This window comes from Fusarium flagelliforme (genome assembly GCF_020744385.1).
Source record: "Fusarium flagelliforme strain FIESC 12 MPI-CAGE-AA-0113 chromosome Unknown B0J16scaffold_5, whole genome shotgun sequence".
NCBI classification, from domain to species: domain Eukaryota; kingdom Fungi; phylum Ascomycota; class Sordariomycetes; order Hypocreales; family Nectriaceae; genus Fusarium; species Fusarium flagelliforme.
Genome location: NW_025763507.1, coordinates 1,647,309 through 1,660,788, shown reverse-complemented (window position 1 = coordinate 1,660,788; position 13,480 = coordinate 1,647,309). Strand labels below are relative to the sequence as shown.

Here is a 13,480-nt window from a genome sequence, read left to right as displayed (position 1 = left end):
GCCTGCACCACGTGACTTGGTTGCCTAGGAAAGCAGGTGGGTGGAAGAAACGGAGACTTATGGATGGGTGTCGTAAAAGATTAGCATAGTCTACTCGTTATCTTAGTGCCGAAATGCCCATGTCATTTTGTCAGTAGGCTTCTGTGTCCCGATTATTTTATACATCCGGCAATTTCCGCATTTGGGAAAGTGCGATTCAAATTTATTTAGCGCAGTCGGGGTTTTTAAAGGGTCGTCTGCAAGCTCTTGTGTCCTCGGGCGAAATAGGCCGAGGCGCTTGACAAAATACCATGATGCTGCAACGTTTCAAACTTAGGTGGAAATATTGATATGAACCGAGTGAGACAGTAGGCATCCATGAGTTACACGTAAAAAAGCAATCCTGGGTCCTCGCCCTTCTCCATTTTCGGACCATGCCAGGCCTCTTTCTAGATAGATCATGGATGTATATTACAACAAGCAACAAGTGCTGAAATCATTAGTGATGTGCTTCCGCTCTTAACCCCTCTACTGGAAGTAGTGGTTCTCCTCAGGAATACGTCCACGGATGTACTCAGGCTCGGATCCTCGGACGTAGATGTCCTCGAATAGAATCTCGGGCTTGGCCTCAGGCGCAGCCATGGCCTCAGCAGCAGCAACCTCCTCGTTGACATGGGCGCGGGCCTCCTTGTCAATCTTCTTGAGCTCATCCTCAGTTGTGATCTCCCAATCCAGGATCTTCTGCTTGAGCCCGGCAATAGGGTCGTTGGTGGAGCGCATGCGCTGAATCTCCTCACGGGTTCGGTAGGTGGTGCCAGGGTCGGACATGGAGTGGCCACCATATCGGTAGGTGACGTACTCGAGGACGAGAGGACCCTTGTCGGCAGCGGTGTACTCTTTTCCATACTTGACGGCAGCCTTGACGGCGAGAACGTCCATGCCGTTAACCTTGAGACCTGGGATGTACTGACCACGCTTGTAGTAGTCGGTCAAGGCGGAGGAACGAGCAGCGGCGGTACCCATACCGTACTTATTGTCTATATGATTGTTAATAATCATGCCAATAACAGTAAAGGCATTGACTTACTTTCACAACCGAAGAGGGCGGGCAGGTTCCAGAGCTTGGCCATGTTGAAAGCCTCAAAGACCTGGCCCTGGTTGCTGGCACCATCTCCGTAAAGGATGATGGAGGCGTTCTTGTTGTTGTTGTACTTGTGGGCGAAGGCAAGACCAGCGCCGACAGGGACCTGAGCACCGACAATACCGTTGCCGCCGTAGAAGCCCTTGGCAAACATGTGCATGGAACCACCCTTGCCGTATGAGATACCCTCACGTCGACCGAGCAGCTCGCCGATGATGGATCGGACGGAAGCGCCACGGAGGAGAGCGTAACCGTGGCATCGGTAGGCGGTGATGATGTCGTCCTCCTTGGTGATGGCATGCTCAATACCAACGGCAACAGCCTCCTGACCAGTCGAAAGGTGGCAGAAACCGCGGATCTTCTTTTCCTTGTATAGACGATCGGCCGCCATCTCCATCTGTCTGCGGGATTATCAGCAAAGAGCGTCCTTCAGCTCCAACAATTGATGTTGCATACCGGGTGACAACCATCTCGCGGTACATATCCTTCAACTCCTTCTTGGTCACCTCCAGGGTGTAGGGAGGGGGGTCCAGCTCGTAAGTTTCGAAACTCTCATCGCTGAGGTTAACAGAGAAAGGCTCATCATCGGACTTAGGGACTGAGTGGCTCAAGGACGCAGACGCAGCGTCGGTGGTGACGGAACGAATGGCGGTATAAGCAGGAGCAGCGAGCTTTGTGCGCATAGGCACAGCTCTGGGGAGTCGGAGAGCTCGAGACAACATCGTGATTATGGAGGGGCCGCTGGATCAATTGAGGGATCAGGACGTTGTCGAGTTGATAACTGCGACTTGGCTGGATGGAGCTCAGAAAAAGTCGCTGTTGAGCGGCTGGAGCGTTGAGCTTGGCTTCCAATTGTTGGTAAGGTCTAGTCCTATGATGGCTTAGCGTGCACGTGATAGATACATGCTCATAATCGCTTTGGGACTCGCAGAAGATCACATTGAAATTTCTAATCTTTTAAAGAAACACTGCTATACTCCTAGTGCTTCGAAGCATCCTCAATTAACATTTTTCTCATTGAAAATGGTCTCTATATTGCCATTCTGGACCATCTAAGACCCTTTGACTACCGCACCTTTTCGTCGGTGTAATTCTCGCCGATGTGGGGCGCCGTCCCTTCTACCTCCGAGCCACGACAATGGATTTTTAGGTCCCCTCAGGGTATCAGAAGAATTGGCCCCCAGAAGCATAAGAGACGGAATGATTTGGTCACTTTATGCTAGCTAAGACTAGCACTTAGGCTACTTTATTATGGTAGCCGAATCCTTGGAAGACAATTCTTCTGTCACCCACCTGTGTGCTTAGTCCTCACACTACATTATTAGTCAGTCAGTCTTGCATGTTGGCGATGGATCCCTTATCAAACTCAACATTTTACACCCCGAGTTACATTTCGGTGATACGAGGACTCGCCAATGGGATATGCATGCTCCTGCGTAACTTACTGTTAAATATAGCGCACCATCATCATGTTGAAAGAAATATTGAATCTTGTTGGTAGTCACCCTGGGTGACGTCTAATCCTTCTATATGTACCTAGCATCGCTGATCTGGTATTATAACTGAGATAGCAATATCAAGAACCAGAACGTTGTCTGCTCCCGATAAAATCAGACCACCCTCGCAAGTCAAAATGCAACTCCTTATTCCATTCCTATAGCTCCAGTTTCCCATAATTCTTGTCCATGTGGTAATGGTTTATGCAATCCGCATCATCCACTCATGACTTGTAATGTTTTATGAACCTGTGGTGATGCAGCAACGCCGAGAACATGCTTCCAAAATACCCTTACCGCCTCTACTGCAATTCAATAGAAATCAAACATTGCGCAACGCGGATAACCGGATCCGTCAGGGACTGAGCATTCAGTCCACTAATATAACCGCCTTGAAATGATGGTGCGCTCCATGATTAATAACAAGTTAGTCGCCATGGTAGACCCATGAAGTATTTGAACAGCTCGCAGCTTAATCGTCGTGGAAAAATGTACCGCCCTGCAGAGGGGCTGTTGATGGACCAGCGTCATGCATGTCAACATCCTGGGCTGAGGCATCTCGACTGGGACCAGCTAGTGTTGGTTGCGAAGAGCGATAGTCAATAGCCATGGCACTCAACGGGCGGTTCGGGTCATCCTCCAGTACCCGCTGTTGAAGCGAGAGGGGACGGTCATAAAGCATATCTTCCGGGGGTGAGAACGACCATACCTAGTAAAGTCAGCAATACACTCGGTGACTGTTTGTTCACATCTTGCTTACCTCCATGACCGTGCGGCCTTGCCTCAAGGCCAAAGCAACGCACTTCTCATCCTCAAACGCAACTCGCCAGACCGCTTCACCTTGGGCGATGAGCTCTCGAACGAGGTGTCCGGTCTTGAGATCCCATATCTTAACTCGACCATCACTACCGCCACTTACAACTCGAGTATCATCAAACTGCAGACTGGTGACGCTGTTATCATGGGCTGCAAGACGGTGGATTGGGCACATCTTCTCCAGTGACCAAACTCTGACCGAGCCATCTGATCCACCCGTAACTAACGTATCTCCGCGCATCTGGAGCTGGCCAACGAGAGATGTGTGACCTTGAAGAATGGCCAAACATTCACTATTGACATGTTAGCAAATAACATCGGTACCCCAACAGACAGATACGTACCCAGACGTCGGGTCCCAGATTCTGACGTTTGTATCCAGGCTACCCGTTACGACTCGCTTGCCATCAAAAGCAATTGCGTATATCTGACTGAAATGGCCCTGCAAAGTCTGAAGGCAGCGGCCTTCGGAAATGCTCCATACTCGAGCAAATGTATCATAACTACCGGATACAACAATGTCACCCTTGATCTCAAGACATCGAACACTAGACTGATGCCCGACAAGGACGTTTTTGCAGAGGCCAGTTCGGATATCCCAGATCCGTAGTGTGGTGTCTCGCGATCCTGAAATCGCAGTGTTCGCGTCCGCCATCTTCAAGCATCTGACGGTCGATGTGTGGCCTCTCAAAGTGTGTAAACATGCGCTAAATTTCATTAGTAACGGGCCGGGGCCATGTAGTGAGTTTGTACTTACCCAGTCTTCAGATTCCAGACACGCACATCACGATCACAACCTCCACTGACCAAGGTATCATCCCACGGGACCATAGCCCAAACACCCATGACATGGCCTTGCAGGGTGCGTTGCGAATCTCCTTCTGTGTCAAATACGTGGATCTTTGCATTATCAAGCGCCACAATGATATACTTGGGCGTCAAATGTAAGCTTGTAACAACACCACCTTCTTGGGTAATATTCCGTGTTGTGCTTGTGCCACCAGACCTCCAAGCCGCCTCTACCAAATACCGCTGTTTGAAATGAGACTTGTAAGTTCGTAGCCTGGGTCTACCAGACGTATTCTGTCCATCAAAAGACCGGGTACCTGAGGCATGGGAGTAAGGGCGTATGCCCGGGAAGCTGTTGCTGGCCATATCGCCACCTTCCAGCCCATGAAGAGCCTGGACAGAAGGTCTTGAAGAGAAATTGGGAGCGTGGGTGTACACCTCAGATAGTCGGCGGCCGTAATCATGTTTAACACAGAGGTTCTTCCATGTCATGTCGTCGCTCAGGAGATCTCGCCATCGTTTGGACACTTGTGAGGCTCGTGCCAAAACTTTCGGGTCGTCGATAAAAGAGAGTATCTACAATTCCGAGCGTTAGTTTAGAAAGAAAAATCAATGTCCCCTTTGCAAAGGTCGGATAGATTCATACCCTAAGACACAGTTCATCCGGAAGGCTTGTGAAGGGATCTTTCTTCAGTAACGGGCTGACAAATTGATGGACGAAACTCAATTGTTGGCTCGTGCAAAGGTTTAGTAAGTCTGCCAGGACGCGGGTTCGCTGGGGACCGGAACAGCTCTTGAAATGTTGTCGGACCTTGGCGAGAAAGAAATCTTCATCATCGGCAGCGTCACTCCAATCTGGCTGGTAATGCGATGGGCCTGGAGATGCAGCGGGCGTGGGAGGCGGTGGAGGTGAGCCAGTGAGTTGCTGGTCAAAGTCTGCGGCGGGCGTCGACATGCTAGGAGTTGGAGGCCCGCGCAAATGCCGTTGCTGCTCAGGCAGCTTTTCCAGGCGGTGGTTGACCATGGGGTTGGTGGTTGTGCTGAGTGTCATGTCGTCGCTAATAGCGCTTCCTCGCCTTTCTGAAAAACTCATGGATCTTTGATAACCGGCCATGGCCCGGTCTGTCGCCGTAAATAGGGATGGGTCAAAGTCGTGTTACAAGTTCGACGCAGTCAAGAACTATGGTTTAAAACGCGATGAAGGCAGACTATTGTAACTGGCGACGGGCGATATCGAGAATACGTCGAAGATGGATCGCGGGTGGGGGAAACGGAGAGCGAGCCGATGCGAGGCCTCTGCCAGCAATTCGTGGAGGATATCAGCACATGTAGAATAAAACAAGTCGCTAAGTATGGCGCTGAAACATTATTGGGGGGAACTGCGTCAAGTGAAAAGAAGTTGGATATATTGAGAAGAGAAAGGGTGTAGGAAGCAAAATCCAAGGGTGACTTGAGTTAGTGAGGGATTGTGGAGAGAGCCATTCGATACTAGGTAGGAAGGCAGATGGTGCGGTGCGGTACGGATAGTCTACATGCCATCCAGGGACGAAAGACTTGGACGGGGAAGGGGACGGAGACGGGAATGCCCCTCTGAGTACAGTACAGTCGGGTACGTTCTAGGATTGCAATCTTGGCTTGTAGAAGAAGCCCGGGACTGGCTGATGACCTGGCGCGTGGGTCTTGTCGGTTGCAGGCCAAGGACAATGGCGGGATCGAGGAGGCCCAGGCGCTAAACGGAATTCGTTACAGTTCAGGTCCCTCTTTTTGTAGGATCCGTCCGCATCCCGTCAGTGGTACAAGGTAAGGTAAGGGAAGGGAAGGGAAGAGAAAGACAACCGCTGACTGCGTCTTTCTTTTTACAGGTCTCAAAAGGGGTTATGCCGGGTGTCGCCGTGACCAGTTGATGGATGTCTCCTGGTTTGAGCTGACAAGACAAAAAAGGAAAGAAAAGGAAAGGACGAATAGAGCACAAAGAAGAGTGGGATTGTCTCACCAGTGCAGATGGATAATGGGTTTGTCCGTCTTTGAGACGACTGATGCTGCTGTGAAGTGAAGCGCTGGAGCAGAGGTGGTGAAGTGAATGACCAACCATGCAGGAGTGGAGGCGAGACAAAGAACGAACAAGAAAGAGGACTGACTGAATAGGGCAAGAGAGCGTGCAGCGAAAAGAAAGGAAATGAATCATTCAATTCGAACTCTATGTCGGATGTTGAAAGAGATTGACAACCCGTGATGAAATTCCAAGGTTTCTTCATGTTCCCTTCCAGGTATTCTTGACGTGGTAGAACAATCTATGATTACCTTGGTAGGTACCTAGGTAGGTAGGTAAGGAGGAGAGAACCTACCAAAGACACTATGATCTTTCCTTCTTCTTCCTGTTCTTCTTTCTTGTTTAATAGTTCCTATCTCTATAAGGTAGTAGTGTCGATTACACTTACCTACCTAGTAGGTACCTAGGTAGAAGTCATTTTGTTGCAACTACATATTGAATTCATTCACCTTCTTCAAGCCCCATGTTTATAAACTACGAAGGTATTCCTTCGCTCATCAGCAATTAGCTCTGTATCATGGGATTCCAAACTTCTGGAACCGGTGTTTCATTCTAAACGCTGAAACGGAGCCAACTCTATCTGAGCGTTTCCCATTCCTATCCATCTGCTCGGCCGATACTCCGTACTAAATCGAAAATTTGTCCCTGGCATTGGATTTTTATGCCCATCAGATTTGCATTAACTACCTACCTAAATAAGTATATTACAACACTCGGACCGTATCTTGGTTCCTGCTAAATAGAGGCTGTGCGCGGTTCTCAGGTATATACTAGTACGTAGCTGATGTAAACCATAGCGACTGGTAGCCAAATTCAATGCATAGAATGACATGTGAGAGATCTACTAATCGTGGAAACAAGTATACTGTAGGTGTGTAATGATGGATGGTGTGTCTCCGCACTGAGATGAACTGCAAGCAGATTTGCTGCAAGACATCGCGTCCTTGCCCCCTTCCAGTCTAGGTAGCCATGTGATGAGATGTGACACTTGGAGCGGTTCTCGAAAAGACTGGATTGGATAATTACTGTACCATTTGCAATGATGTGTTGACAAACCCCCTCCTTACAGTCAAGTCAGTCTTTATGAGATCAGGTGCAATATGCCTAGACATTAATACGAGGTTCCATGTTACCTCGATCTTATGTCGATTGCGGTAAGATGCTGTACTGTATACCGAGTAAGGATGTTCTCTCACTCAACGCAGCATGAATGAATATTACAGTACATTAGTACTTGAGTATCCGTACCTAAACGTCACCCAAGCCACGAAGCCGTAATGCCAACCAATCTCTGACGGGTGCCTCTTAGTGGTAGGTCGGAAAGGAGTTAGAAAAGGATGAAGAAAAAGAAGACGTCGGTCGTTGGAAGATCAGTAGCGCCAATGGCGTCAATGGCCAACTTAACTTTGCCCTGCCCTGGCGATTTGACTTTTATAGCATCAAGCTAGCCATGAATGATGCCTTGGAAATAGAGGCTCCTTGTGCTGTAGACGGAGTGAAAAAAAAAAAAACCCTTGCCTGCCTGCAGTTGAGCCCCTTGCCAAGTATCAATCCATTTTTCGCAAAGCGCCTGTGTAAGCGGACTTGGCCGAACACCTTCCTTGGCCTTCTTCCCTATCATCACATTCGCTTGTTTCAACATCTTGAATAATTCCTTCCGTTATACCATCAGCGTAACAACGTACCTAGTCTATCAGTCAAATACCACCCAGAAGATCAGATCGGTCAATCTGCAGTTGCGGAGAATTAAGACCCACGATCTCCGCATCGAGAATGGGAACACAATCACCCCTGATCGGATTTCGAATTATCCAGGAATTGTCAGGCTATTTTACCTTCTTTTGTGATTATACTATTCCAGTCACAGTACAGTCCTGGCGACTATGAAATAGGATGCACGACGATACACCAAGCTTGGGCTATCTACATACAGTACGATCTCTGTTGGGATACGATGAAATCAAGGTGCAGAATACAAAGATTATCCCATCTCTCATGGTAACCAATACTGACGGCCTGGTGGGTTTCCTTTATTTATACGAGCACTCTAGCCTCACAGTGTCTAGGTATGTGGTATGTATGCTTCTCGGTGTACTCTGTATCTCGGCTCGAATTCCTATTTATACAAATCCTTATATCAAAGCATCTACATATCCCATTTTACCCATGCAAATCCCATCCGCTTACACGTTTTTGCTCCTTTAGAGCTGCTGTAGGTCTATTTTCGTCCATTGCCATGATAGTTGAAAAGAGCTCGCCGGCCCTTGGGGAAGGGGAGAAAGAAAGAAGAGAAGAGAAAAGCAACATAATTTTTGAAAAGCGCTGAATCGATCTATGCTTTGTGAAAGGTGATTTGTTCCACAGTCCTTAACCCAAGCTCTCAAAATGCGCAGCACCAAGAGTCTGGGATAACTCAAGAATCTACAGTAGGCATAACTTAATGATGGTGGCCAAACTGCGTGAGAAGCGGCACCAGCATGCCGCCCATAGTGGCCAGGGTATCCCGCATTTGCGGGCCCTTGATCTTTCGCTGAGTCGTAGCGCTACTATCTGCATAGCCATTGAGGCCATGGTCATGTTGGTGGGAACCACTGTCTTCTTGCATAGCATGCATTGCGACATATCTGTACACCGTTAACGAAAGCACATTTCATGGATCGTTTAAAAACTCACAAGAATGTACCACCAGAAAAAAGAAGTAGCATGCCCGTCCACCAGTGATCACCCTCAACCTTACCACCGCCCAGGAGAGTGATCAAGGACCATGTTGTAATCGCCCCGAAAGGAGCAGCCAAACTGAAGACAATGAGATGCCCTCTGGCAGCTCGCTTTGATAAGCCCTGCTTGAGGAGAAGAGAGGTTAGGCCAAAGGCAGCAGGGGCTTTGTGAATCATAATGGCTGCAAATATGATGAAGCCAAGTTTCATGTCCGAGGTGGTTGAGGAAGCACCCATTGCGATTCCGTCGGCTGCGGCGTGTATAACCAGGCCGGTGGTCGTTGCCAAACTTCGCGCTCGTCGTGGTGTCGGTGTCAAGGATCCCAAGAACCCATCTGCTTCCTCATCAACGGAAGCAGAATCACTGTTGAGGTTGTCAAGGCTGATATGGCGTGTTTGTGGCGCAGAATGAAGGCTCTCAGTTGCATGGCGGGGCAGGCGATCAATAAGGAACATCAGCAAGAACCCTAACATCAGGGAGAAGCCGATCTCGAACGTAGGGACCGCATGCGCATGCTCGTGCTCGTCTTCATGTCCGTGATCGTGTTCCGCTCCGTGGTTCTCATCGTGACTGTGCCCGCTTTCCTGTCCGGTCTCTGTCTTATCGGAGCCCTTAGCAACATCTTTTGTGGCATCGTCGGCCGTTGGTATCGCTGGAACATCAGCTGCGGCCTCGACAGCTGCGTGCACATCCGCGCGTTTGACTCGGGCATTTCCAGCAGCTGAATGCACAACCTGGCGAACAATCGCTTCAACATCCAATTCCTCGTCGCGCTTATGAATTGAGCCTGTGCTGATCGTGACGATTGATTCGGGAAGATCGCGTGTGAGAAGATGATGGTTCCAGGGGCTCCGGCGCACCAGGGTTCTCACACGATGTATGTGAGCGGCCTCTGCGGGTGAGGTCGCGGCTTCGATTCCTTCGGGAATGATGACAATGAGTGAAGTGCCGACCAGTATCCCTACGCCAACACTTGATAGGAGTCGCAGTTGTGACTGGGAAAGTGACATGGACAATGGCAGCGCTCCAGCAAGGAACGATCTATTCGACAAGTCAGCTGCTGATGAACGAGGCATATGGGTTGGTGTCATGATCGCACGTACGCCAGAGCCATGACCAGCTTCATTCAATGTCAGTATCGATGCTATGGGGAACATGCGGGTGCCACTTACGCATAGGCCCAGAAGAAGAAGGATTCCTCCCATTGTAAATGTTATGTCAGTCGAGGTCGAGGTCGAATGAGGATGCGCAAAAGATTAACAAGGTTGGTGCGAGACGAGAAGGAAGAAAGAAGATGACGATGGTGATAGCTATTTACGCATGATGCGACTGCCAGTGAGTCCCTCGGGGCGTATTCCTGTACGCACTAATCAAGGGAACAGGGTTAGATATCAACGGCGAGGAACGGACGATGCAAGGGCGGCGATGTAGTCCAGAGGTTGGGCGTTGAGGAACAATTTTATCTGGCCTCGCCCATCAGAAGTTGGATTGATAGACATCCATTGGAGCCTAGGCTGGGCAGCTAGTACTACCTAGGTAGTCTCAGCGCTGAACCATGGAGCCCTGTAACAATCTGTTCGCTGTCGATTGGTCACTGCGGGGCATTTTAGACCCTTGAAATTCCCCTTAAAGAACAATTCATGGAGACATCCATTGGATCCATGGAAGTAATTCAGGGGTTAACAGCATCAATCCGTCTTTATTGATTAATAACAGAATTATGAAGCTATGATTATGTTTTTGTTAAATCCAGAGAGGCTGTTATAAACTACATATCAACCTTGCTTTTCTACCTTTGCATGCACTGTTAGTTCCATGTTCCTCCCTCTCTTGGTATGAACGACAGTAGTGACTTCAATGGTATGTTGATGGATGGCTTATCAAGGTATAATTTAACCTTACCTATGGCAAATGATAATTTCAATCATTAGCTACTACCTAGGTAGGTATGTAGTGTCGGTTCGTTCCTTTCGCTGTCCTAATTCGAACTTCTGTTCCCGCCTAGTTGAGCTTTGATTATACATATTCAGATTGCTTTAATCACCACATGTCTCGTACAGGAGAAGGCTAGATAGAACCATGCGAGACGTATAAACTAAACAGCGAAGGTGCCATCTTGCTTTATTTTAAAAAGAGGCATCATACCTAGGTACTCAACTAACTTTGAAGCAAATATAGTGCTAGTGCTGTTGACTCTTGCTCTACCTACCCTATATCCCCTGGCTCAGTGTTGGCGCTTCCATGCATCCCGCGACTTTCAGATGTGTGACAAAGTAATGAACTTTGCACGCAAAATGGCTTTCTATCTATCACAATATGAGGAATTTTTATTCAGGTATTGTTAGTTTTATTTGGTACGGACTAAGATAGATGATATTGCTGCATTAGGCTCTCAAGCTCGTTGTCTTCACCTCGACCCCACCATTGAAACTTCAACTTATATTCTCCACTCCCACTTTTAACTTACAAGCGAAGCCTAGGAGCTTCTTGAGCTCGATGCCGTCGAATCATACGGCCCTCGCATGATGGGCGAGATTGAGCAGTCACCCCGAAGACGTCACATTCTCTCCTCTATCAATCCAGAGGAACATCGAAGCAGGAGGAGGAGGAGTCAGTCACCAAACTTCCGATCCCCAGTTGACGTCAAGAGAGAGTTGTCGCTTGATGTGACACTAGAAACAGAGAGCGCCAGCGCCCATCTCAGCGATGGCGGGAGGGACACCACAGCTCCAAGGCGTTCCCGTCTTCGACTAAAGGATCATAACAGATCCCGTCGCAGCTCACGAGACCGGCGTCGACATCGACATCAAGATCATGACCGAGATAACGAGGAGGAGGACGACTACAGGCGACCGCGTCGCCGTCACCACCGACATCGTCGAAGACATCGCTCACCTACACCACAAAACCCCCATGAACCGGAACCTTTAGACCCTGAAGCGGCATTCCGAGAATCTCTATTTGATGCCATGGCCGACGATGAAGGTGCCGCATATTGGGAGGGCGTATATGGCCAACCCGTCCACGTTTATTCCAGCGAGCGTGTAGGACCTACAGGACACCTGGAGCAGATGACCGATGAAGAGTATGCAACCTATGTAAGGCAGAAAATGTGGGAAAAGACGCATGCTGGTCTGCTCGAAGAACGCGCTCGTCGTGAGGAAGCAAAGAAACGCAAAGCTGACGAGGATCGCCACGCGCAGAAACTGCAAGAGGATATGGACCGCAGCATACGTCGTGGTGAAGAGCGTAGAGAACGTCGACGCTGGGCACAGCGATGGGGAGACTATACAACCGCTTGGACAGAATGGGACGGCACACCTGTAACGATAGCTTGGCCAGCGGAAGGCGGTCGGCTGGAAGACATTGAAGAGGCGACGGTGCGCAAGTTCTTTGTTAATGGACTGAACCCAGAAGAAATTGGGGAGAAGGCCTTCGTAGCTAAGCTCAGGGAAGAGCGTGTACGATGGCATCCGGACAAGATCCAGCAAAAGCTGGGAGGAGAGGTGGACGGTGATACCATGAAGGGCGTAACCGCCGTATTCCAAATCATTGATAAGCTCTGGACGGACAGTCGTTCGAAGACGTAATGTAAATACTTACTTAAACTGAACTTCCATGAGACCCCAAGCAGCACAAGTGGGTATGAAGCTGATTGTTACCGAACGAAGTTTCGTGAGAATAAGGCTATCCGTCGTCCATGTTGTGCCGAAGAGAAAGAGGACCGCGGTTCAAGACAAGCTTGTGCAGGAGAAAGGAGAAAGAAATGCCATACCATTCATTGAGCCGGCCTCACACAGGCATATTCAGGTTGACACTGAAAGTATAAACGGAATAATAAGGAAATCTGGGATGCGATCTCTTATGATACGGTGACAACTTCGCTCTGCACAGCACGTGAATCACGAACATTCCTCCTACTTGAGTTTTCTATCAATCATCTACACTTCTAGAGAGCTGTCTGAGACGTACAAGTTAGGAGTCCAAACATAAGACTCGATAACATATGTAATCTAGCTGATCGGGAGTGGTTATCTATTCGAATTACCTATACATATATATATACTCAAGAGAGAAAAACTTACTATTGATGAGTCCTGGCTTGCTTGACGATGGATATGTTGGATAGCGGTTCCCGCCTTCTTGGCCTGTGATAACCTTCCACGATCTTCATGAATCTACCAACAGCTGTGTTGTAGAGACTGATTTTGGAGACATTATAGCACATGAAGGATTTCAAGGAATCTTTTATCACGGTCACCGTACCGTTCACAAGCCCCCTAAGGACTCGTCAATGGCGAGCTGGAGTGAAACAACGGCTGATTGACCCCTAAGGGAGGCCGAAACAATGGAAAAGCGATTTCAGCAGATTGACTGAACATGAACCAATTGGAGAATTGGTTTTGCATAGACTTGGCTACTGCGAGATACTTGTGCATATCTCTCAGTTGGAATGGGAATCGGATAGTGAATGGCCACTTCTTTGCTCAC

At 48.7% G+C, this 13,480-nt stretch overlaps 3 protein-coding genes across 3 annotated transcripts; 1 reads left to right on the top strand and 2 right to left on the bottom strand.

The window, feature by feature from the left end:
• Positions 1–507: 507 nt before the first annotated feature.
• On the bottom strand, positions 508–5,335 carry B0J16DRAFT_356643 (dehydrogenase E1 component-domain-containing protein; the record flags this gene model as incomplete). Its single annotated transcript, XM_046129486.1, has 9 exons — positions 508–1,016; positions 1,067–1,521; positions 1,577–1,861; positions 2,945–2,978; positions 3,112–3,325; positions 3,377–3,725; positions 3,777–4,139; positions 4,190–4,797; positions 4,868–5,335. 9 exons carry the CDS (start codon positions 5,333–5,335, stop codon positions 508–510), a joined length of 3,285 nt encoding a protein of 1,094 aa, XP_045981249.1.
• A 3,005-nt stretch (positions 5,336–8,340) lies between these two features.
• B0J16DRAFT_344616 (Zinc/iron permease) lies at positions 8,341–10,493 on the bottom strand. Its single transcript, XM_046128190.1, has 4 exons — positions 10,162–10,493; positions 10,093–10,109; positions 8,945–10,030; positions 8,341–8,895 (listed from the first exon to the last, which is right to left on the bottom strand). The coding sequence occupies exons 1-4, from the start codon at positions 10,192–10,194 to the stop codon at positions 8,709–8,711; spliced, it is 1,323 nt and encodes a 440-aa protein (XP_045981248.1). The 5' UTR covers positions 10,195–10,493; the 3' UTR covers positions 8,341–8,708.
• A 774-nt stretch (positions 10,494–11,267) lies between these two features.
• Positions 11,268–12,864, top strand: B0J16DRAFT_344615 (uncharacterized protein). The gene has a single exon (XM_046128189.1). It carries the CDS (start codon positions 11,512–11,514, stop codon positions 12,577–12,579), a length of 1,068 nt encoding a protein of 355 aa, XP_045981247.1. The 5' UTR covers positions 11,268–11,511; the 3' UTR covers positions 12,580–12,864.
• Positions 12,865–13,480: the final 616 nt, after the last annotated feature.